This window comes from Pan paniscus, chromosome 14 (genome assembly GCF_029289425.2).
Source record: "Pan paniscus chromosome 14, NHGRI_mPanPan1-v2.0_pri, whole genome shotgun sequence".
NCBI lineage: Eukaryota > Metazoa > Chordata > Mammalia > Primates > Hominidae > Pan > Pan paniscus.
Window position 1 is genome coordinate 95,910,969 of NC_073263.2, and position 26,608 is coordinate 95,937,576.

A 26,608-nucleotide genomic window follows, 5' to 3' on the forward strand; every position below is an offset into this window, starting at 1 on the left:
GGAAATTATACCCCTTTCATTTTAAATCCTCCAGCGTATGTCTCCCGAGAGTACAGTATTCTCCTGTGTTACCACAGTATGATTTTATGTTCAGGAAATTTAACACTACATAATACTATTATCTAATAGAGAGCCAGCATACAAATTTTGCCCACTATCACAATAATGTCTTTTATTGGCAATTATCCTTCTGACCTAGCATTTAGTCCAGAGCCCTCTGCTGCATTTGGCTATCATGTCTCTTATTCTTCATCTGGAAGGACTCTTCAGCTTTTTCTTGTCTTTTATGATGGACATTTTTGATGAGTAGAGGCCAGCTGGTTTTCAGAATGCCCCTGAGTTTCGGTTTGTCTGATATGTCCTCATGATTAGATTCAGATTATAAATTTGGGGCTGCCTAAGTGATGTGTCCATCTTGGGACATCACATCAGGAGGAACAAGTGACCAATTTGTCCCCTTGCCTCATCACTTGATGAAGGTGGCAGCCTGCCAAGTTTCCACACTGTAAAATTACTAGTTTTCCTTTTGTAATTAATAAATAATCTGTGTTACTAGGTACTTTGAGATTCTGTAAATATCCCATTCCCCATCAAATGTTGACTCAACATTTTTTTACGTCTGTATTCGTTTGCTAAGGCCGTCATAACAAAGTACCACAAACTGAGTTACTTAAAACAACAGACATTTACTATCCCACCGTTCTGGGGCTGGAAGTCTGAAATCAAGGTGTCGGCGGGGTTGGGTCCTTCTGAGGGCTAGGAGGAAAGGATCCCTTCTAGACCTCTCTCCTTCACTTGTAAATGGGCATCTTCCTCCTGTGTCTCTTCATATTTTCTTTCCTCTGTGTGTGTCTCTGTGCTCAAATTTCCCCTTTTTATCAGCACATATCATATTGAGTGAGGGCCCACCCACATGACTTCACTTTAACTTCTTTAGCTCTGTCATGACCCTATCTCAAAATAAAGTCACATTCTGAGGTACCAAGCGTTAGGAATTTAACATGTAAGGGGAGGAAAAGAATTCAATTCATAACAGATGCATTCCAGCCATCTCTGGACTTTCCCAATGTTCATTATGAAGCCAAAATGAAATTAAATTCCTCTCCCTACCCTTTCTGCAAGTGAAAAGTCAGTGTTCAGCCTGAAGACACTTAAGATGCTGGCACTAAGCTTTTCCTGGCCATCCATCCACAGGGCTGTGAATTTTACACTTACCCGTATTTAGAATGACTTCTCTTTCAGTTCTAGAGATTTTTAAGAGGGTTTGGTTTATTGCTTACCACCCACGTGTGTGCTCTAAGGGCCTGTCATTTGCACTAGAGCATAAGTACCAGCAGCTGAATTAGTGGCAATATTTATTTTTTGCAGAAACAAGGAGTCCATTGGGAAAAGTATTTATCTCTTGGTGCATTTGTTTTGGTACAGTTGTCTGACATGCAAGCAAATGAATTCTAGAGACTATACTTGGGGTGTTCACAATAGGGACTCTCAGCAGGAGAGGGACCCGAAGCCAGGCGTGATGCTTCGTAAGTTTTTAATTCAAAGGATTGAAGGACAGAAAAGATGGAAAACAAAAAGCCAATTACCTGAGAACTCTCGTCTAGAGGAGGACTGAGGGAGAGGAAAGGAGGCTTTCCCGGGCAATAAACCCTGCAGTGCGGTGTCTCCCTCTTAAAACTGTTAAAGAGTTCCTGCTGGTCATATCACAGGTTCTATAACCCTTGCCTGCATACGTCCTTGTGTAGAAATGGGGAAAGCCTGAGCAGAATACTCACTAGCTTTCCTTGGTTTCTTGATCAGGTCACAGACATAAAAGAGAAATTGAAGCTCTCTAAAAAGGTCTGGTCAGCATTACCCTACACCATCTGCAAGGATGAGAGCGTGACAGCGGGCACGTCCAACGAGGAGGAATGCTGGAACGGGCACAGCAAAGCCAGGTGAGGGTGACTCGATGTGTGCATGGATGGGGGCACAGCACACCCAGCCTTGGAAGACTCTCCTGGCACAACTCTGCAAACCTGTTTATGCAAAAAGGAACAGAGGGTGGAGGGACAAGTCATCACTTAGCAACAGCTGTTGAGAGTGACAGGTTTGATGGGCACCTGGGAGCACTTACTCTTAAGGTGCCATTAAGCGTGGAATCCTTATTCAGAATGTCTTGCCTCTGGATGAGGACAGAAGAATGGTGGCAGATGCCAGGTTTCAGATACCCTGAGATCACAAAGAGCCCTTTTATGTTCACTTAATGGCTTTAAGATACTGAAGTTATTTTTATCCATAGTTAAATTTCCAGGGCTCTTTTTTTCATCAAAAGTTAAATAGGAAATGAAAATTCAACTGTTTTTTTCACTCTTGTTGGAAAAAAAATTGAAGTGTTCATTGGCAAGGTAACAGAAAATGTCTGAAGGACACTGAGAAATGGTTCTAATAGGCAACACACTTTGGGAAGTCCCATCGGAACCTCCTGACAAGAGACAGCAGTTTTCATCATTCTGCTCTGCTGACCAGTGCTGTGGGGACTTGATATGGAATTTCTGAATTTGTTGATTCAGCCCAGAAATGGGCTTGGCCTGGATTTTCATAGGGTGGAGAGGCTGGATGGGAGGACTGGTTGGGAGTTGGCAGGCAGGGCAGGACACGAGGACAGGAATCTGCCAAAGCCCTCAGCAATGGGGTTGCAAGTGGGTAAAGCAGCTGGTAAATTGGACTCAAGGGATCTTTGAGGATTGACCAGTGGGTGGAGATGCTAAGAGGGGAGTCTGTTCTGGGGCTTGATTGAGCAGTTTCAAGCATATGAAGCAGCTGTGATCAAAAGGAAACAAGAAGGTGTGTGGTTGCCAGGAGCGGTGGCTCATGCCTGTAATCCCAACACTTTGGGGGGCCAAGGTGGGAAGATAACTTGAGCCCAAGAGTTTGAAACCAGCCTGAGCAACATTGTGAAACCATGTCTCTACAAAAATAAATATAAATCTTTGGCTATTAATATAAAGTGCATGGCTATTAAGTTGAGAAGAAACTGCAGAAGTTAAGCAGGAGGTGCAAGGGAGGTGCACATTAGGTGTTATTTCTTACGCTGCTGAGTTGCATTTTTTAGCATCTGTTGCTGTATTCGTCCATTCTCATACTGCTATAAAGAACTTCCCTGAGACTGGGTAATTTATAAAGGAAAGAGGCTTGATTGACCCACAGTTCCCTATAGCTGGGGAGGCCTCAGGAAACTTACAATCATGGCAGAAGACAAAGGCGAAGCAGGTGCCTTCCTCACAAGGTGGCAGGAGAGAGAAGTGCAAGTAAAGGGGGAAGAGGCCCTTATAAAAGCACCACATCTCATGAGAACTCACTCACTATCATGAGAACAGCATGAGGGAAACCACCCCCTTGATCCAAGGTCCTGTTCTCAACACATAGGGATTATGGGGATTGCAATTCAAGATGGGAATTGGTGGGGACACAGAGCCAAACCATACCAATTGCTAATGATATTATTAACCATACCAGGAAGAGTTTAGCAAGGTGAAAGGAAGATACCTACACAAAGAGCTCTAACCATTTCAAAATGCTCAAAATATCAATATCAAATCATAGATCATGAGAAGGAAATTAGTTATGATATTAACAACGTGCCACTAAAAAATATTTAGCATTTTACCAGTGTCTGGCTTTTTAGCTAGGAGACCTTTGGCCAGAAAATTCAGCTATGAATTAACAGCTTCTAGTGTGTATTTTCCCGATGACTGTACAGAAAGACACTGTGAAGAATGGCCAGATGGCCTAATGAATAAAATACTTGGTTTTTTGAGCTTCTCTGTTTCCCATCTGTGTTTACCTTTAAGCCTTGGCTAACATAAAGCCTGGGTTTTGAACTGCTATTCCCACAGATTGTCACACAGGTTGCTGATATTAGTCCATATGCAATTTCTTACAAAAGGAAATATTAAAAAAAAAAAAAAAAGGCCATGGGCGAAGTTAGGGGAAGAGACTAAACACTACCAAGAATATGAATGGGGAATATAAAGACCACTGAAGTTAGAGCTGGAGGAGATCAGGATGGCAGACAAGTTCCTCACTGTGCAGATGAAGAACTCAGACAGGGTAAACAATTAGTCCACTGTTACCCAATGAACAAGGGTGAAAGCTGGGAATCTCCCAAATCCTAGCCCAGTATTTTTTTTATGGCAATACCCTACCTCTTAAGCAAACAACAGCTAAATACTGTACTCCCCAAGTTAGGAGAACAAATGAGACAGATCCTAAGCGCTATAAAAGCTTCAGTGGTTCTACAGCATTCATTGAGTCAGTCCACCAGTCCATCAGCAGTATGATTAAGTACTCCCTGTGTCCCAGGCTCTGTGCAAGGCCCTGTAGATTAAGTGCTGTAAGATGGCAATGGGAGGCCAAGGCAGGCGGATCACCTGAGGTCAGGAGTTTGAGACCATCCTAGCCAAGATAGAGAAACCCCATCTCTACTAAAAATACAAAAATTAGCTGGGTGTGGTGGCACATGCCTGTAGTCCCAGCTACTTAGGAAGCTAAGGCAGGAGAATCGCTTGAACCCAGGAAAAGGAGGTTGCAGTGAGCCAAGATCATACCACTGCACTCCAGCCTGGGTGACAGAGTGAGACTCCATCTCAAAAAAAAAAAAAAAATGGCAATGGGATCAATACCTGAAAAGGTACAGTGACTGGGGTGAGCCCAGTGAACCTGGAAACATCAGTACCCTACTGCTAGACTGCAGGTTTAGGAACAGACCACACTGGTAGAGAAACACCTGGATCAGTCCTCAGGAACAAGATTTAAATTTCTTCCTGAGATCAATGGGAAGCCATTGGAAGATTTTATGCAGGTGGGAAAATGATCCAGTTTAATGCAATGAAATCACTTGTAGGAATAGTCCAGAATTTGGTCCAATAAAATATATCTTTTATTATGCATAAGTATATTATTAAAAGATGAAGCTGTCAAATATTTGTGATTCAAATTATGTACCCATTGAACAATTACAATTCCATGGTTTCCTTTAGTTCTTTTTTTTTAATTATTCCACTAGCAGGGAATCCTAATATTATATTTTTATATACTAGCATAGTAAATGGATCACCAATAAAGACTTGCTGAATTAAATGTAATTGAAGCTTTCTTCTTATCCAAATATTAATTCATCTAGAAAAACATCAAAGAAATTTTTCACTTAAATTTACTAAACTATTTTGTAAGTGTAAGAATCCATTTATAATGCAGATAATAACATTTTTTCACACTTTTGAATTATGAGTTTTAAGATGACAGGTCTTTTAAATTGTTTAGGAATGGTTGTTAAAAAAAGAAAAGTAAAAGAAAGAAAAGTTACTTTTATCACCTATGTGAAATAAAAGAACTAGAAACTTTATTTGTAGAAAATCTGGCCAGAGGCAATGACTCACACCTGTAATCCCAACACTTTGAGAAGCTGAGGCAGGAGGATCACTTGAGCTCAAGAGTTTAAGACTAGCCTGGGCAGCCTGTAATCCCAGCACTTTGGGAGGCCAAGGCGGGCGGATCATGAGGTCAGCAGATCGAGACCATCCTGGCTAACATGGTGAAACCCCGTCTCTACTAAAAAATACAAAAAATTAGCTGGGTGTGGTGGTGGGTGCCTGTAGTCCCAGCTACTCGGGAGGCTGAGGCAGGAGAATGGCGTGAGCCTGGGAGGCAGAGCTTGCAGTGAGCAGAGATCACACCACTGCACTCCAGCCTGGGCGAGAGAGCAAGACTCTGTCTCAAAAAAAAAAAAAGAAAAGAAAGAAAGACTAGCCTGGGCAACATAGTGAGACCCTATCTCTACAAAAAATATTAAAGTAGCTAGGCATGGTGGGAGGCGCCTATAATCTTAGCTACTCAGGAGGCTGAGGCAGGAGGATCACTTAAGCCCAGGAATTTGAGGCTGCAGTAAGCTATTATTGTGCCACTGTACTCCAGCCTGAGCAACAGAGTGAGATTCTATCTCTAAAAAATAAAAATAAAAAATAAGAAGAAATAATTTTTTTAAAAAATCCATCACGTATTAATAGATATGAAGCAGAGATGCTTATTAGAACTGATAGAGATTGTCATGCCTGAAGTTTATAAACTCAAGCCTGTGTGATAGGTCTCCAATAAACCAGACATTTCTTCCTCTCTTTCTGTTTTATCCATCAGACTCTTTCGGCCACATTTTTCTGTTTGTACCCGCTCCTGCAGCCTTTTGTCCTATCTAAGTGTTTAATCAGGCTTGTCTTCCATCACCTTATTTTTCCTGATTACTTTCTGAATCTTGCTCCATAGCTCTCTACCGTACTTCCTTGATTCAGAAACATACCTATTTCAAATGTTAACATTTCTGACATCAAAATGACTCTTACAGTAGATATGTCTATTTACTCCAGTGATTATCTTATTTTTTAAAAAGCTGTTATTAAGTAATGGCACCAGTTGAAATTGATGATGACCTCAAATAGAACAGGATACACAGCAGTATGGGTGCTGTGGCAGTCTGCAGGGTGCAATCTGCAGTGTTGAGACTGTGGTTAAGGGTGTGTAAGCAGTGGCTCCCCTAAGGTTTGAACCCACTTTCATCCCCCTGCTCCCCCAAGTCACTCCACCCTCGCCCATCTCTGACAGATCTCACTCTGCCTCTGTAGCTCAACAGGTCTGCAACAGGAGGCAGGGTAAGAGGAGACTCTGCCCTTTGATGGGAGGAAATTGCAAGTGTGCCCAATCACAGTGACCTGATCAGCATTTAAATTTTCATTCTGAAAACAAGAATGGGTTAAACAAAGTGGTTAAGGGAATGTCTTCCCTGCTTCCTCTTTCTCCTGGGACAATGTGAAGATCAATGAGATAATCTCAATACAAATAGTTCGTAATCCTAAAACAGTGCTTCTCAAACTTTAGGGTGCAGGCTAAATTCTTGGAGATCTTATTAAAATGCAGATTCTGATTCAGTAAGTGCTATGGATTGACTGTTTGTGTCCCCCGAAAATTCATAGTTGAAATCCTCACCCCTTGTGCAATCATCTTTGGAGGTGGGGACTTTGGGAGATAATTAGGTCTTGAGGGTGCAGCCCTCATTAATGGGATTACTACCCTTGTAAGAGGAGACATGAGTTTCTCTCTCTCTCTCTCTCTCTCTCTCTCTCTCTCTGCCATGTGAGGACACAACAAGAAGGCAGCCATCAGCAAACCAGGAAGAGAGCCCTAATCAGACACAGGATATGCCAGCACCTTGGTCTTGGACACCATGGTCCCAAGAATTGTGAGAAATAAATGTGCATTGTTTAAACTGCCCAGTCTGTGGGATTTTTGTCATAGAAGCCCAAGCTAAGACAGTAAGTCTAGGGTAGAACCTGAGTGAGATTCAGCATTTCTAACAAGCTTTTAGGTGATGCAGTTATTGTTGATCCAGGGACCACTTGGAGTAGCAAGGCTTGAAGGCAGGATTGCCAGATCTAGCACATAAAGATAATAGACAACAAATGGAACACACTTATACTAAAAAAAGGATTCGTTGTTCACCTGAAATTCACATTTAATTGGCAACCCTGTGTTTTATCTGGTGTTTTAAATGTCCCTATTAACATGTAAGATATTACCTTTTTCAGTCCACACACAAGCCTCAGGGAGCATGTTGCAATTTGGGGGGTTTTTTCTTCACTGATACCCTTGATGTTTCCTTTAATGGGGCTTTTCTTATATTAAAAATAACAACAGCAATATGAGCTAGGAGTTCACGTGGTTCAATTGTAACATCACCCACTAATGACAGACAGGTTATGGACAAGGTTGAAGTCTTCTCAACAATGAATTGCATAGGCTTCACATGTGCATCAGGAGAGAATTTTAAGTTAGAAATACAGCACAGCCTTCGCAATGCAGAATATCATCCACACAAACCTCTGGTCTTTAATAGTGCCATTTTGATACATGGCAAGGATGAATACTTTGTATCCTTGGTCAGCATTTTATTCAATTAGTGTCTTAGCTCAAAAAATACCACAGATATAATAGACTAAACAACAGAAATTTATTTCTCATAGTTCTAGAGGCTGGGAAGTCCAAGATCAGGGTGCCGGCAGATTGGGTTCTCTTCCTGGCTTATAGACAATGGCCTCCTTACTGTATCCTTAGAGAGACAGAGAGTCCTGGTTCCTTTCTCTTATAAGGGAGCTAGTATGAGAAATCATCTACCCTCATGATCTCATTCAACCCTAAGAGGGTACCTAAGAGGTACCAAAGGCCCTACCTCCAGGTACCATCACACTGGGGATTAGGGCTTCAACATGTGGATTTTAGTGGCACACAGACATTGTGTTCAGAATCACATCCTACTTATCAGAAGAGCTAATACAGGATTTTTCTTAGAGTTCATGGCAATGTCTGTCACTTGAGAAAGACAGCCTAGTCGTCTTCAGTGACCAGCAGGAGCAAGTGTAATTTCCACTCCTTCTATTTTTCACTTACCTAAGCAACTTCTCAGGGGTAAATGTGAGAAGACACAGCAACATTCTGACTCCACTCAGACAAATAGGAACTGAAAGGAAGCTAGTAAGTTACAGAGGAAAATCGATAATAATCTAGAAGGCCAAAGGGAAAAAAATTAAAGACTCATGGTGCAGGTTACAAATCTAGGCCTCCCAAAGGTCCTGGGGTGAACTGAGAGACCCTAGGAGGACATTTGCAGTCATCAGTCATCCCTGAGAAGGGCGTTCTGGGCAGTCGGTGGCCATAATGAGCTGTCTGTACAGAAGCTAGAAAAGAATGATTAGATAGGAGGCAGGAAAGCATAGGCTTGGAGGGAAATAAAGCTTTTATATGGTTAGCATATACAGGTTAGAACTTTGTCAGGCAGCAGCAAAAGAAAAAATAAAGCCCTAATGGTGTTCAAATAGGCCCTTACCTTTTTGCTCATAAAGAGGCAGATTCTTGCTTTTTTAGAACATAGCCATGTTAAACTGCATCACCTCTAACTTCTTGTAGCATTGTTTTCTCTTCACGCAGACCCTTTTTCCAAACTCAGAGGGATTAAAAAGAAAAGGAGAGTATGACAGACAATGAGACAGGGCAGGAAAAATGAAAGCCAGTCTGAGAGCCAAGTCCCACTGGCACACGTGTTATCTGATAGGACATAAATTATTTCAGAGCCTTCAGAGGTCTTGAGTCAGTCATTTCCAGACTCCTCCCTCTCCCCCATAAAACTGACAAAACAGCTTTCTGACGTTGCTCCTTGTAAGGCAGTGTTGAGCTTTCACTGTGTCCTTTCTTTAAAATGCTTTCTGGGAGGAGGCTATCAAGGAGCTGGCTGAGGGACAAAATTAATCGGACCCGTTGGAAACATGGCTTTTGCAGGGAGCCCCTGCTGTTTTTCAAGGCACCTGATCCTGACAGAAATATTGTGTCCCCAAGGAAATCCTTCCCAAGGCCAAGAGGTAAACACAGTAAATTGTAAGAAATAGGAAAAGTAGAAAAATCTAGAAAATAGATCAGTCACTCTCACCACAGAGTGTGGGTTGACTAACCAACGAAAACAGCAAGTCATGACTGGGTAAGTCTAAACAGATGGAAGGAGATGGCATGATGCATGATGATGGCAAATCTGTCAAAGATAGTGACTTGGCGGTCTTGAGGACAATATTGTTTTAACCTAATTGTGGGGTGTGCCCCAAAGCACTCTAACTGCATTTTAAAGAACTGTAAAATATCCAATATATACCAAGTCAAACACCTTGGAAAGGTGGGTGTATTCATCCATTCTCACACTGCTATACAGAAATAACTGAGAGTGGGTAATTTATAAAGAAAAGAGGTTTAATTGTCTCAAAGTTCCACAGGCTGTATAGGAAGCATGGCTGGGGAGGCCTCAGGAAACTTACAACCATGGTGGAAGGCGAAGGGAAAGCAGACATGTCTTACATGGCTGGAGCAGGAGGAAGAGAGGGAAGGGGGTGGTGCCACACACTTTTAAACAACCAGCTCTCGAGAGAACTCTATCATGAGAACAACACCAAAGGGGAAACCCACCCCCATGATCCAATCACCTCCCACCATCACCCATCTCCAACATTGGAGATTAAAATTTGACATGAGATTTGAACACAAATCCAAACCATATCAGTGGGAATTCTGTCTTAGGAAAGAACTGGCTACTGTCAAGCCAGGTGTTCTAAAATGCCCACTTCCCTTCTTCAGACACACTTGAAGAGAGAGGACCCCATAAAGTCTTCCTGACTGTCCTGGCAGGGAGGAAGCTGTGTGAACCTCTTGCAAATGGAAAAAAAAAAAAATGTTAGGCAGAGCTGGCTGCAAATAGGAAGAAGGGAGCATGTTTCTTGTTCACAACACGGCATTCCTGAAAACTGGCTCGTGAGTCTTTTTTCCTTTCTGGTCTGTAGTTTGCTAACTGCAGGTCTACTAAGAAAGAATGGGTTTGGGGAGTTCCTGCCAATGAATTAAGAGGCCAAGTCAAAGAATTTTGCCCCTGCTTACTGCTGCAATCAATGAGCTATGTGTTCTCCAAAAGCATCCCCAAACCATTTCCTGCCTCACATTCTCCAACTGGAAAAGAGCCACAGCAAATTTTTTCTGAACATGAATTCAGGCTTTAAAATTTCAGATTCTGCTACCGTCATCCACTCACAAGAAATTAGTTTGGCAATTTGGGGAGCCATGTTAACAACTTAATTTTCATAAGACTACATTAAAATTGCATAATTATATAAAGTAGCTAAATGACTTGTCCATGGTCACACTGCTGGGTCCCAGAGAGATCACAGGTGACCCAGTCATACATAGCCCTTATGCACTTAACCGTATTTTGACGTCAGATCTCATGAAGTCCCCTAGTGCCTCAGACAACCCTAGCTTAATGAACTTAAAGAATTTATAATTACACTTAAAGCAGAAGGTCACAGCTTACGTTGAATAATCCAACTTTCCATCCAAGAAAAATGGAAAGGGAAAAAAGTAATTCTTATCAAGAACTTTAGTAAAGTTATAACTAAAACTTGAATTTTTAACATTGTGGTGAAATATACCAAACATAAAAACATGTACCATTGTACCATGAATAGTTTTGTGGCATTAAGTGCAGTCACGTGGTTGTGCAACCATCATCACCATCCATCCACAGAACTTTTTTATCTTCCTAAACTGAAACTCTGTACCCATTAAACATAAATTCCCTCCCCTCTACCCCCAGGCCCTGCTGACCACCATTCTATTTTGTGTCTCTTTGAATTTGCCTATTTTAGGTACCTCATATAAGTGGAATCATAAAATATTTGTCCTTTTGTGACTGTCTTATTTCACTTACTATAATGTCCTCAAGGTTCATCTATGTGGTATCACATGTCAATTTTCTTTCTTTTTAAGGCTGAATTATATTTCCACTGTATGTGTATACCACATTTTATTTCTCCATTCATCCATAAATGGACACCTTTCACCTTTTGGTTATTATGAATGGTACTGTGAGCAGAGGTATACAAATATCTGCTCAAGTCCTTGCCTTTCATTCTTTGGGATATCCCAAAGATATCTGTATACTTCTCTTCACAATACCATTATTCATGTATATAATAATGAGACTTGAAAGCCAATAGGTCTGAGAAATAAGGCACTAGCAAGGAAGGTTAGCCTGGTAGTACTTAGTAGGGGTGTCATGAATCCAAGTAGCAGCTGTAATAATAATATATGTATTATTCATATATATAATAATGGTACTATGAACATTGGTTCTTGGTACTTTGGGTGTGTATATATGCAATTGCTGGATCATATGGTAATTCCATTTTTAATTTTTTTTTTTCTTTTTTGGAGACGGAGTTTAGCTCTTGTGGCCCAGGCTGGAGTGCAATGGCCGTGATCTCGGCTCACTACAACCTCCGCATCCCAGGTTCAAGTGATTCTCCTGTCTCAGCCTCCCAAGTAGCTGGAATTACAGGCATGCGCCACCACGCCTGGCTAATTTTGCATTTTTAATAGAGATGGGGTTTCTCCATGTTGGTCAGGCTGGTCTCGAACTCTCGACCTCAGGTGATCCACCCTCTTGGTCAGGCTGGTCTCGAACTCTCGACCTCAGGTGATCCACCCTCCTCGGCCTCCCAAAGTGCTGGGATTATAGGTGTGAGCCACTGCACCCGGCCCTGTTTTTAATTTTTTGAGGAATTGCCATACAGTTTTCTGCAGCAACTACACCATGTCACATTCCCAAGAGCAGTGCACAGGGTTCCAATCTCTCCACACTTTTACCAACACTTGTTATTTTTTGTTTGTTTATTTTAAATTATAACCATCCTAATATGTGGGAAGTTTAAAACTTAGATTTTTAAGAAATCTTCTAGAAGAGGTTGCTGATACCATAGGCTTGTAGTCCCTTATTTGAGACCCTTGAAACCACATGTGTTTCAGAATCCGTAACTTTTTAGATTTCAGAAAATGACCACAGTGAATATGCTATATATTACATCGTACCTCCAGTGGGGTCTGGGGTTGCAATCCACAATCAAACATATTAGTATTTCCGCAGCAAAATGTATTAAAATTCACACTGAGTGAGATAAATGAGGACTATAATTAACCTTGTTTCAGACGAGATGAAGTTTTGCTAACAAGCAGATTGAAGGAAAAAATGGGGGGTCTTGAATTTTGGCACCACGCATAGGGATTTACATATACTTAGATGAGTAAAACTCTTAAGCCTGCTTAACATGAATGAATAGGTAGCTTAGAATTTGAAGAGATGTGTATTGAGTGGAGCTCATTTGTGGCAACCAACAGTACTGAAATTGCTTTCACTTTACCCTTCTCATTGTGCCTTGAGGCAGTAGCAGTCAGGGGAAGAATCATGCACCTGAGAAGAAGCCCAGACCGGCACCCAAGCTCCCCATTTCTCCCCATTCCTGCCTTAGCTCCTATTTGGATTCATGACACCCCCACTAAGCACCACCAGGCTAACCTTCCTTGCTAGTGCCTCACTTCTCAGACCTACTGGCTTTCAAATTTCATTAAATCTTGAGAGTCATGTGACCTACTCCCCCAATATGCAGTGCCTTACATCAAAACAGCTACCAGCATTAACGTGATGATGAGAAATACTAAGCACATTCACATATCAACAGGGTCTTTCTGGAAGCACTGGTTTAACTGTCAGGAGTGATGTTGAATGTTGAGAATAGTGGGGGCTGTGGTTGGCTGCTGGGAAACTTCTGTGGGGATGGTCCTGTTTAATATCTCTCAGATGACAAGAACTGTCAATTCTACCCACAGGGCTGGACGTATCAGCCCTCTCACCCCCAAATTTCCATAGGACTCTTCTACCCTAATCGGTTCTAATGTTTGGATGTAGTCAAGGACACTCACATTTATAATATGCAGTTAGATGCAAAGAAAAATAATTCTGTAAAACTGCCAAAGATTTAGTTCCTAGCCATGCTCTTCCAGAACAGAAGGCAACCAAAATGAGGAAGCTGTGCTTGGCTGTTCATGAATGCCACCCACTTGCCCAGGGCAAGCCGCATTGGCAAACCATGACATCCCTGCTCAACTCTCCAGGTTGTCCTCACTTCTGGCTTCTCCCAAGGCTGGATCCACCGGGTAAACTTGCATCCAGCCTTGGAACATGGGCTCTCTGTGCCAAAATTCTCCTTCTATGTCTCCCAGGGATATGATGGTGCAAAAACAGGATGCTGTCATGTCAAAAAACTGTGCAAAACCCAATAAAAGGAATAACATTGTGGGCTCAAAGAGATATCTATTCTTGCAGGACAGGAGTGTTATGTAAAGAAACCAAATGTGAGAGGGAAGAAATAAATGGGCTCATGAGGTCCTCATGCTGAGTGGGGCTTTCACAGACCCTTTCCGGGGGTCGCACAATGGACATCTATAGATTTAGATTCAGGACTTAACCTCTGGAGTGACAAAATGACCATTTTTATTTTCAGCTATTTTAGGTTTAAGTTTTCACAATGTCTCCAAAGTCATCTTTTGAATACACCAAAAGGAGAAAAGGCTCTTGAGGACACGGATGTGCTGTTACTTGTTTTTATTGTAAGCAGCTGAGCATCAGTAGGCACAGTTAGAGGCTGGGTTTACTTGGCAGTCTCTTATTGTTCCTGGATGTTCAGACTCCCAGGGGTAGCATTCCCATGTAAGTTATTGCAGTGAGCTTCTGATAAATGACTCTCAGCTAACCATGCAGTGCACACAGCATCTGAAAGAAACAAAGCTCGCCTCTGACTCAGCATAGGTACAGCTGCAGGAGTCATTTCCCAAAATGTAGAGGAGCAATGCCAGAATCGACCATCACCTCTCAGCTCTGGTGTCAGCAAAAGATGGGCTGCACCTGCTATTGTTTATTCCAATAGGCTGTAATAATTAGGTAGAGCTCACGGAGCCTGGCTCATATAATTGCCTGTCAGTAATAGTCGATCCAATGGCATATTTTAGAAGTTACATCAGGAAAACAGTCTCAGAATCAAACAGGAATTTATTTGCATATGAGATATATTAAAAGGCAGGACAGAAGTTATGCTTTATGGCAAAAGAAAGAGATATGAGTCCATGGCTTTTAAAAATTTCTATGAGGCCATTTTTTAGAGCAGTAAATACTTAGAACTTCATGGAAAAGAATTTACAATGCACTCTGTGTGTTTTATTATTCATTATTTAGTGAGCATTGTGAAGTCGATTTTGTTCAAGATATGGATGAAGACATGGAGCTTATTCATGGGACCTCTGATTTAAAATGAGGAAACCAATTCATACACAAACACATCAAGCATAGATTCAATACCTGAAAAATAGCTTAAATACCAAAGTTTCTCTGTGTAGTTCTTCTTTTGGAGGTTGATGGATAGAGCTTTTGGTTTCCAGAACTTGGAAAATCACTTGCAGGAAGGGAAGAATTTCAAGCATATGGATATTATGCAAGAATATGTAGATAGGAATAATAAAATAGAGGAAAAGATGTTTTTTGAGCTTTCAAGCAACAACAGTAGAGCAAGTAAAAGAATAACAGTAATGGCAATTAGGTAGGGCTGTCCCAGGCCTGTAGAGGGCCAGAGCTGGATGTCCTGATTCCCTGTCAGACCCAATCTTCATCAATCCACTGTGGCCTCAGCCCTCGAGGACGCTCTACAAGCTGTATCATCTGGGCTCCCTTGCCCACCAGCTTGCAGTTGGATCAGCCAATGGGAGGCAGCAGCTGGAGGTCAAGAGGAGGGACTACAGGGGTCGGGGCATCCTGCCCCGGTCCCCTCTGATAGGTCTTGGTTTGGCAGTTACTGTGTCTTTGGGTGCCTCTCTGTGGTATCAGTTCTTGTTCATTCCACTAACAACTTCTTCATCTTATCCCCTGGGGCCCCCTCTCCTGTAGCCAGCCCCAGGGTGCTTCACCTCTTTGGGCTGGTTTCCTTTAATTTGTCCACACCTTTATAAATAGCGTCTTCTTTAAACTCTCTTTATTACCCCTTTGAGTGTGCCGTCTGTTTCTTACCAGGACACAGACAAATATAGGACCTTGGTAGGAATTAGAAAAACGCACCCAGATGGGTGCATGGGGGTTCATTATGTTATTGTCTTTACTTGTATATGTATTGAAGTTTTCTAAAATAAAAAGAGTACCAAAAAGAAAAGAAAAAGGCACGTCTTTTGGTGGATGGTGCCCTGCAGGGGTGTAGCTTGGTGACCACAGAAGTGAGGCTGGACTTCAGCACCAACTCACTCCTGCAGCTTCAAGGGGTGAGTTTGTGCAGTGCACGAAATGCCCAACCAAACCTGGCCCCCTTACAAAAGGGTAGGCAGATCCCTGAAAGCTGGGAAATATCTTGAGGAGAAAGTGAGGATAGGCCTGTGTCTTTAAGGGTATTTGGGACTTAAATGGGAAATTGCACTATGCAAGGAAAACCTGTAGGACAGGAAGGCATAGGATGGCTACAGTGAGTTGACTCTATAAGACAAGAAGGGTCCCTGGAGAGAGTATGAGAAAGTAGAAGTGGGTGGAGACCCTTTGATTGCTGAGCTATAACATGTGAATTCTAGTTGATGATCCTCCAGGCAGTCTGGGGCAGTGTTTTTGCACTGGGTCTCCAGAGCTAGACTGGGAGTAAGTCATGGTTTTGCCAGCTATTAGCTCTGTGACTTTGCACATTTGCTTATTCTCACTAAGCCTCAGTTTTCTGTTTCATAAAACAAGGATAAAATACTCCCCATCTCCTAGATTTGCTGTTGTGCTGAATTTAAAGATGTGCGTCAAATGTTTACTGCAGTGCCTGGTAGTTATTGGACATTAGCTACTATCCTCAAAAGTTTTTAAAGAGAAGGGTGATATGATGAAAGCAATATTTTTTGAAAATTAATCATACAGCATGTGCAGGATGCTCTAGAGAGGAAAGAATGGCGTTGGGGAGGTCACTTTGAGGCTGCAGAGGGGTGTCTCTCCAGTGAGAGAAATGGGAAATGGGAAAATAGAAGCAAGCATAAGAAGCTCTGTGAGAAGAGGAAGAGGACTGGAAGATGGACAGATTGTGAGAGTAAGGAGTCAGAGAGGGCCCCAAGCACATTTCCAAGATCTTTAGCCTCCACTTATATAAATACCCCTAGGCAGCTTAGGCAGCTCACATTGAAGGACTGACAATTTTGACATTTTGGTACAAGGGAAAGAAATGTGAAACTCAGAATCATTTGATTTTACCCTTCTGTTTTACTGAACATTGGTAAATCTACCTAATTGAACCCAAGATTCTATTACAAAATAAAAACCCTAATAGACACCTCAATCATTCCAGTAACCACTGCTTACTTCTGAAATGTCCCCAAAGCAGGTTTTTCATATCCAGAATTTCTTCTGATTAAGATCTGAGGTAGGGCCTCTGCAGTTGAGAATGGGCATCCTCACAGAGAACTCTCTTGGATCATATGTAATTTATAAGCCCAGTTCTTACTACCAAAATTAGCAGAACTGAGGAAGGTATCGAATCCTTGACCTAAGCTAACATTTGGGATGGAGGGAGGAAAGAGTCATTAATGTTAAGTAGTGGTGATGTGGTTTGGCTGTGTCCCCTCCCAAATTCCATCTTGACTTGTAGTTCCATAATCCCCAGGTGTCATGAGAGGGAACTGGTGGGAGGTAATTGAATCATGGGGGCTGTTACCCCATGCTGCTGTTCTCATGATAGTAAGTGAGATCTCACAACATCTGATGGTTTTATAAGGGGCATTTCCCCCTTTTACTTGGCACTTCTCTTGCCTGCCACCATGTAAGATGTGCCTTTGCTCCTCTTCCACCATGATTGTGAGGTCTCTCCAGCTATGTGAAACTGTGAGTCTATTAAACCTCTTTTTCTTTCTAAATTACCCAGTCTCAGGTATGTATGTTTCAGTGTGAGAACAGACTAATACAAGTGGTTTCTTATAGGTCCCCAATTTCGCATTTATTTGTAGGCAGACCTACCTAAGAACTCAGTGCCGTTTAAAAAAAAAAAAAAAAAACTAGTCTGAGGCTATTTTAGCCACATCTTCATCTGAAAAAATGTATTCCATGTTTTCACTATTTGGCATTTTTTTCCAGGAACTAGATCCAGTTTTTGCCAGGTGTCTTGGCTGACTGTCAGAGACAGTCATCTGGTTTTGCATGGCAGCATCTGGTTTTACAGTTTCTGTGGCATCTCCCTGAGCTGTTCTCTCCCTCTCTGCCTTGCAGATACTTGCCTGAGATCATGAATGATGGGCTCACCAACCAGATCAACAATCCCGAGGTGGATGTGGACATCACTCGGCCTGACACTTTCATCAGACAGCAGATTATGGCTCTCCGTGTGATGACCAACAAACTAAAAAACGCCTACAATGGCAATGATGTCAATTTCCAGGACACAAGTAAGAAAATCCTTCCCAGCACCAGAAATTTTCAAAGTAAAAAATGGTTTTAGAAGATGACGTCCTGACTTTCTTCAAGAGCAATATGCCCTTTTAATTTATTCTCATTCTTCCCCAGGCTGTGATTCTTGTTATAGTCTTTTGGACAGAGAGCTCTGATCCACAAAACATAGGATACGAATAAAATCATAAATTCCACAACACAAGGAATAATTGCAATGGATTACATTCAGCCATACCAAAGCTGAAATTGAGTTTCATCTACCAGTTGATTCATTAATGACAAAACAGCAAAGTAATTTTTTCACTTTCTCCTGTCCTCATCAGTATTCACATCTGACCCAAACTTCTGCCCTGTTCCCACCAAAAGAAGAAAGCTCAGCAGATTGCTTAGACAAAGCCTAAGCTAGAATCCCTGTCTTATTCTTTATTAATTAGAGTCTCTACAAATTACTCTACTTCTTGAGTCTCAGGTTCCTCTTCTATAGAATGGGAAGCATCCCTGCTTCAGAGGCTTTTAGAAGCCTCATTTGAGGAGTTATGATAGTGTCTGGTGGGTAGATGTAGCTGACTATATCATTTCCCTCTCTATCCAGCTATGCACATACACAACCCATAGATATTTATATCTGAAATATTGAGAGAAATTGTAAATTCTAGTGCAATATTACACACGACTATTTCATTAAGGATCAAAGAAGCATCAAAAATAATTTGGAAGACTACTAAGTGAACATTGACATGAAACTATATATGGGTTTTGTCTGAGTAGTTTCAAGATGACTAACTACAAAAAAAGAGTTTTTTCTGTCATTGTTGCTTGTTGCTTTTTAAAAATATTACCCTTACAAAGAGAATTTCCAGGACAAGGATTCTTGAACATAAGATGTGAAGTTGCTAGTGATTCTGTAATTTGGTCACTGAATCATAAGATGATGCTTGTGTGCTTGGATTAATGAGATAGAAAGAAATAAGTTACAGATAGAAGACCTCAAGTCATTTCAGTCATAGTTATCAGCCTACCAAGTTATCCCCTGCAAACAATTTTTGTGCTTTATTCCATTTTAAAGAACTCAAAAAAATGATTTTCTAAACACAGAATAATTACCAACCCAATGGATGTTATTACTGTAAAATTCCTCAAAATAATCCCATTATCTCTCCTCCTTTTACTAAACCCCTCCTTTCCTCTTCAGAAGAGAACATTACACAGGTTTCAGCCATTGTTGCTTCACCCTTGTTAGCACTTAGCCTTACACCTCTCATTTTATCCATTGTCTTCTCTATTAAATAAAATGCTCTATTATCTGGAGAGTGGCTGTTGGAATGAATAATTCAAGATACATAAGAATTAGATGGGGGACAGGAGCCAAGATGGCCGAATAGGAACAGCTCCGGTCTACAGCTCCCAGTGTGAGCAATGCAGAAGACGGTGATTTCTGCATTTCCATCTGAGGTACTGGGTTCATCTCACTAGGGAGTGCCAGACAGTGGGCGCAGGTCAGTGGGTGCGCGCACCGTGTGCGAGCCGAAGCAGGGCGAGGCATTGCCTCATTGGGAAGCGCAAGGGGTCAGGGAGTTCCCTTTCTGAGTCAAAGAAAGGGGTGACGGACAGCACCTGGAAAATCGGGTCACTCCCACCCGAATACTGTGCTTTTCCGACCGGCTTAAAAAACGGCACACCACAAGATTAAATCCCGCACCTGGCTCGGAGGGTCCTACCCCACGGAGTCTCGCTGATTGCTAGCACAGCAATCTGAGATCAAACTGCAAGGCGGCAGCGAGGCTGGGGGAGGGGCGCCCGCCATTGCCCAGGCTTGATTAGGTAAACAAAGCAGCCAGGAAGCTCCAACTGGGCGGAGCCCACCACAGCTCAAGGAGGCCTGCCTGCCTCTGTAGGCTCCACCTCTGGGGGCAGGGCACAGACAAACAAAAAGACAGCAGTAACCTCTGCAGACTTAAATGTCCCTGTCTGACAGCTTTGAAGAGAGCAGTGGTTCTCCCAGCACGCAGCTGGAGATCTGAGAACGGGCAGACTGCCTCCTCAAGTGGGTCCCTGACCCCTGACCCCCGAGCAGCCTAACTGGGAGGCACCCCCCAGCAGGAGCACACTGACACCTCACACGGCCTGGTATTCCAACAGACCTGCAGCTGAGGGTCCTGTCTGTTAGAAGGAAAACTAACAAACAGAAAGGACATCCACACCAAAAACCCATCTGTACATCACCATCATCAAAGACCAAAAGTAGATAAAACCACAAAGATGGGGAAAAAACAGAACAGAAAAACTGGAAACTCTAAAAAGCAGAGCACCTCTCCTCCTCCAAAGGAACACAGTTCCTCACCAGCAACGGAACAAAGCTGGATGGAGAATGACTTTGACAAGCTGAGAGAAGAAGGCTTCAGACCATCAAATTACTCTGAGCTACGGGAGGACATTCAAACCAAAGGCAAAGAAGTTGAAAACTTTGAAAAAAATTTAGAAGAATGCATAACTAGAATAACCAATACAGAGAAGTGCTTAAAGGAGCTGATGGAGCTGAAAACCAAGGCTCGAGAACTACGTGAAGAATGCAGAAGCCTCAGGAGCCAATGCAATCAACTGGAAGAAAGGGTGTCAGCGATGGAAGATGAAATGAATGAAATGAAGCGAGAAGGGAAGTTTAGAGAAAAAAGAATAGAAAGAAATGAGCAAAGCCTCCAAGAAATATGGGACTATGTGAAAAGACCAAATCTACATCTGACTGGTGTACCTGAAAGTGATGGGGAGAATGGAACCAAGTTTGAAAACACTCTGCAGGATATTATCCAGGAGAACTTCCCCAATCTAGCAAGGCAGGCCAACGTTCAGATTCAGGAAATACAGAGAACGCCACAAAGATACTCCTCGAGAAGAGCAACTCCAAGACACATAATTGTCAGATTCACCAAAGTTGAAATGAAGGAAAAAATGTTAAGGGCAGCCAGAGAGAAAGGTCGGGTTACCCACAAAGGGAAGCCCATCAGAATAACAGCGGATCTCTCGGCAGAAACCCTACAAGCCAGAAGAGAGTGGGGGCCAATATTCAACATTCTTAAACAAAAGAATTTTCAACCCAGAATTTCATATCCAGCCAAACTAAGCTTCATAAGCAAAGGAGAAATAAAATACTTTACAGACAAGCAAATGCTGAGAGATTTTGTCACCACCAGGCCTGCCCTAAAAGAGCTCCTGAAGGAAGCTCTAAACATGGAAAGGAACAACTGATAACAGCCACTGGAAAATCATGCCAAAATGTAAAGACCATCAAGACTAGGAAGAAACTGCATCAACTAATGAGCAAAATCGCCAGCTAACATCATAATGACAGGATCAAATTCACACATAACAATATTAACTTTAAATGTAAATGGACTAAATGCTCCAATTAAAAGACACACACTGGCAAATTGGATGAAGAGTCAAGACCCATCAGTGTGCCGTATTCAGGAAACCCGTCTCATGTGCAGAGACACACATAGGCTCAAAATAAAAGGATGGAGGAAGATCTACCAAGCAAATGGAAAACAAAAAAAGGCAGGGGTTGCAATCCTAGTCTCTGATAAAACAGACTTTAAACCAACAAAGATCAAAAGAGACTAACAAGGCCATTACATAATGGTAAAGGGATCAATTCAACAAGAAGAGCTAACTATCCTAAATATATATGCACCCAATACAGGAGCACCAAGATTCAGAAAGCAAGTCCTGAGTGACCTACAAAGAGACTTAGACTCCCACACAGTAATAATGGGAGACTTTAACACCCCACTGTCAACATTAGACAGATCAACGAGACAGAAAGTTAACAAGGATACCCAGGAATTGAACTCAGCTCTGCACCAGGCGGACCTAATAGACATCTACAGAACTCTCCACCCCAAATCAAGAGAATATACATTTTTTTCAGCACCACACCACACCTATTCCAAAATTGACCACATAGTTGGAAGTAAAGCTCTCCTCAGCAAATGTAAAAGAACAGAAATTATAACAAACTATCTCTCAGACCACAGTGCAATCAAACTAGAACTCAGGATTAAGAATCTCACTCAAAACCGCTCAACTACGTGGAAACTGAACAACCTGCTCCTGAATGACTACTGGGTACATAACGAAATGAAGGCAGAAATAAAGATGTTCTTTGAAACCAACGAGAACAAAGACACAACATACCAGAATCTCTGGGATGCATTCAAAGCAGTGTGTAGAGGGAAATTTATAGCACTAAATGCCCACAAGAGAAAGCAGGAAAGATCCAAAATTGACACCCTAACATCACAATTAAAAGAACTAGAAAAGCAAGAGCAAACACATTCAAAAGCTATCAGAAGGCAAGAAATAACTAAAATCAGAGCAGAACTGAAGGAAATAGAGACACAAAAAACCCTTCAAAAAATTAATGAATCCAGGAGCTGGTTTTTTGAAAGGATCAACAAAATTGATAGACTGCTAGCAAGACTAATAAAGAAAAAAAGAGAGAAGAATCAAATAGACACAATAAAAAATGATAAAGGGGATATCACCACCGTTCCCACAGAAATACAGACTACCATCAGAGAATACTACAAACACCTCTATGCAAATAAACTAGAAAATCTAGAAGAAATGGATAAATTCCTCGACACATACACTCTCCCAAGACTAAACCAGGAAGAAGTTGAATCTCTGAATAGAACAATAACAGGATCTGAAATTGTGGCAATAATCAATAGCTTACCAACCAAAAAGAGTCCAGGACCAGATGGATTCACAGCTGAATTCTACCAGAGGTACAAGGAGGAACTGGTACCATTCCTTCTGAAACTATTCCAATCAATAGAAAAAGAGGGAATCCTCCCTAACTCATTTTATGAGGCCAGCATCATTCTGATACCAAATCCAGGCAGAGACACAACAAAAAAAGAGAATTTTAGACCAATATCCTTGATGAACATTGATGCAAAAATCCTCAATAAAATACTGGCAAAACGAATCCAGCAGCACATCAAAAAGCTTATCCACCATGATCAAGTGGGCTTCATCCCTGGGATGCAAGGCTGGTTCAATATACGCAAATCAATAAATGTAATCCAGCATATAAACAGAGCCAAAGACAAAAACCACATGATTATCTCAATAGATGCAGAAAAAGCCTTTGACAAAATTCAACAACCCTTCATGCTAAAAACTCTCAATAAATTAGGTACTGATGGGATGTATTTCAAAACAATAAGAGCTATCTATGACAAACCCACAGCCAATATCATACTGAATGGGCAAAAACTGGAAGCATTCCCTTTGAAAACTGGCACAAGACAGGGATGCCCTCTCTCACCACTCCTATTCAACATAGTGTTGGAAGTTCTGGCCAGGGCAATTAGGCAGGAGAAGGAAATAAAAGGTATTCAATCAGGAAAAGAGGAAGTCAAATTGTCCCTGTTTGCAGATGACATGATTGTATATCTAGAAAACCCCATTGTCTCAGCCCAAAATCTCCTTAAGCTGATAAGCAACTTCAGCAAAGTCTCAGGATACAAAATCAATGTACAAAAATCACAAGCATTCTTATACACCAACAACAGACAAACAGAGAGCCAAATCATGAGTGAACTCCCATTCACAATTGCTTCAAAGAGAATAAAATACCTAGGAATCCAACTTACAAGGGATGTGAAGGACCTCTTCAAGGAGAACTACAAACCACTGCTCAAGGAAATAAAAGAGGATACAAACAAATGGAAGAACATTCCATGCTCATGGGTAGGAAGAATCAATATCATGAAAATGGCCATACTGCCCAAGGTAATTTACAGATTCAATGCCATCCCCATCAAGCTACCAATGCCTTTCTTCACAGAATTGGAAAAAACTAATTTAAAGTTCATATGGAACCAAAAAAGAGCCCGCATCGCCAAGTCAATCCTAAGCCAAAAGAACAAAGCTGGAGGCATCACACTACCTGACTTCAAACTATACTACAAGGCTACAGTAACCAAAATAGCATGGTACCGGTACCAAAACAGAGATACAGATCAATGGAACAGAACAGAGCCCTCAGAAATAATGCAGCATATCTACAACTATCTGATCTTTGACAAACCTGAGAAAAACAAGCAATGGGGAAAGGATTCCCTATTTAATAAATGGTGCTGGGAAAACTGGCTAGCCATATGTAGAAAGCTGAAACTGGATCCCTTCCTTACACCTTATACAAAAATCAATTCAAGATGGATTAAAGACTTAAACGTTAGACCTAAAACCATAAAAACCCTAGAAGAAAACCTAGGCATTACCATTCAGGACATAGGCATGGGCAAGGACTTCATGTCTAAAACACCAAAAGCAATGGCAACAAAAGACAAAATTGACAAATGGGATCTAATTAAACTAAAGAGCTTCTGCACAGCAAAAGAAACTACCATCAGAGTGAACAGGCAACCTACAAAATGGGAGAAAATTTTCGCAACCTACTCATCTGACAAAGGGCTAATATCCAGAATCTACAATGAACTCAAATAAATTTACAAGAGAAAAACAAACAACCCCATCAAAAAGTGGGCGAAGGACATGAACAGACACTTCTCAAAAGAAGACATTTATGCAGCCAAAAAACACATGAAAAAATGCTCATCATCACTGGCCATCAGAGAAATGCAAATCAAAACCACAATGAGATACCATCTCACACCAGTTAGAATGGCAATCATTAAAAAGTCAGGAAACAACAGGTGCTGGAGAGGATGTGGAGAAATAGGAACACTTTTACACTGTTGGTGGGACTGTAAACTAGTTCAACCATTGTGGAAGTCAGTGTGGCGATTCCTCAGGGATCTAGAACTGGTAATACCATTTGACCCAGCCATCCCATTACTGGGTATATACACAAAGGATTATAAATCATGCTGCTATAAAGACCCATGCACACGTATGTTTATTGCGGCATTATTCACAATAGCAAAGACTTGGAACCAACCCAAATGTCCAACAGTGATAGACTGGATTAAGAAAATGTGGCACATATACACCATGGAATACTATGCAGCCATAAAAAATGATGAGTTCATGTCCTTTGTAGGGACATGGATGAAATTGGAAATCATCATTCTCAGTAAACTATCACAAGAACAAAAAACCAAACACCAGATATTCTCACTCATAGGTGGGAATTGAACAATGAGATCACATGGACACAGGAAAGGGAATATCACACTCTGGGGACTGTTGTGGGGTGGGGGGAGGGATAGCACTGGGAGATATACCTAATGCTAGATGACGAGTTAGTGGGTGCAGCACACCAGCATGGCACATGTATAAATATGTAACTAACCTGCACAATGTGCACATGTACCCTAAAACTTAAAGTATAATGCAAATATATATATATATATATATATATAAAGAATTAGTTGACTTGGCTTTGTTGCTTCTCACTCCTCTCTGACCTAAAGAGGTTATGCACATATCAAGCTGCAAAGCTCAGGGAATGGCCAGGAGGCAGAGATCTTACTCCATTTCCCCTCAAAAGAAAATAAAATCAACAATTAAGAGGATCCCTGAGTTCTAACCCAAGCACCAAATGTGGCCCTCTATTTTAGGCTGGTGTCTGTCATACAAACCATTATCACATTTTATAAGCATCAGCATCCTTATTGCTTTGAACATTTTTTTAAGTTACTCATCCCACCCCTTAATATTTGCATTTGTGATTCCTTTTCAAAAAGAGATGGGGCCATTATTTTTTCCAGCCAAAATCTCCTGTCATATTTGCTTCCCACATTTTTTAATATTCTAAATCATTTTAATAATATCTCTGTAAAGGTTGTATTACTTCTTGTTCATGACACCAGTGTTCAGAACAATTCCCTTAGCAATTCTGATATCTCTGAATTTAATTAACAGGAATTTTCCCCCTTGTAAAGGCCACTAAAGATAAATCAGAGAAAATGTTGAAAACCTAGTATAGTGTATTGAAGTGATCTTATCTGGTATTTACATGTCCCATTAAAAAAAGAAACTGTGCTCATTCTCTAATTGTGTCTTTCTCATTCAAGAGGACATTAGAAGAGTCCCTACACTGCCCCAGCTTTACTGAAGTAGCATCCAGCAGCTAAGGATGGCCCTGGTTTCTCAGGAGCAGCTCAACAGAGCATCACCATTTCGGACTAGCAGGGAGGAGTTTAGGGACATTGGTTGGAAATCATTGAGCAAGTGAGAGAAATAGCTAATGTCCTTACAAAGCTTCCAGTTTCCTGAGCCCTTCCAGGAACATCATTTCTCCTAACAGATAGATGTTATTACTCTCATTTTTACGGGTGAGGAAACGGAGCCTCAGTGAGTCTAACTGGCTTACCCTGGTGCATTTAAATAACAGATGTCAGGGTACTTTCCAGGTCGCCTTTGCTGTAGGAACCATGTTTTTTCCATCAGGCATCATTGGCAGCACTGGGTTTGGTGTCCTCGAGCACTCTAGTGATTTGTCTTCACACACTCTCTCCAAGGTCAATATTGTCATCTGTATTTGTTTAAGTGAGGAAACTGCAAAAGTTGAGTAACTGCCCAAAGCACATTTATTTATTCAGCAAGTATTTGTTGAGCACTTGCTGTATGCCAGGGGCCACTGAAGACCTTAGAGGTACAGAAATGAACAGGATTTACCAAATCTCTACCCTCTCAAACATTATGTCCTCAGTTAACATTCTTGAGAAGGAGATAAACAGTAAG

At 41.5% G+C, this 26,608-nt stretch overlaps 1 protein-coding gene across 2 annotated transcripts in view; it reads left to right on the top strand.

Moving 5' to 3' along the window:
* GPC6 (glypican 6) overlaps positions 1–26,608 on the top strand; it is a 1,178,972-nt gene that overhangs the window by 1,146,303 nt on the left and 6,061 nt on the right. For both annotated transcript variants that reach the window (XM_034936849.3, XM_003832020.8), the window contains 2 exons: positions 1,801–1,937; positions 17,711–17,886. In XM_034936849.3, the coding sequence (XP_034792740.1) occupies positions 1,801–1,937; positions 17,711–17,886 (313 nt within the window). The remainder of the gene's footprint in view (positions 1–1,800; positions 1,938–17,710; positions 17,887–26,608) is intronic.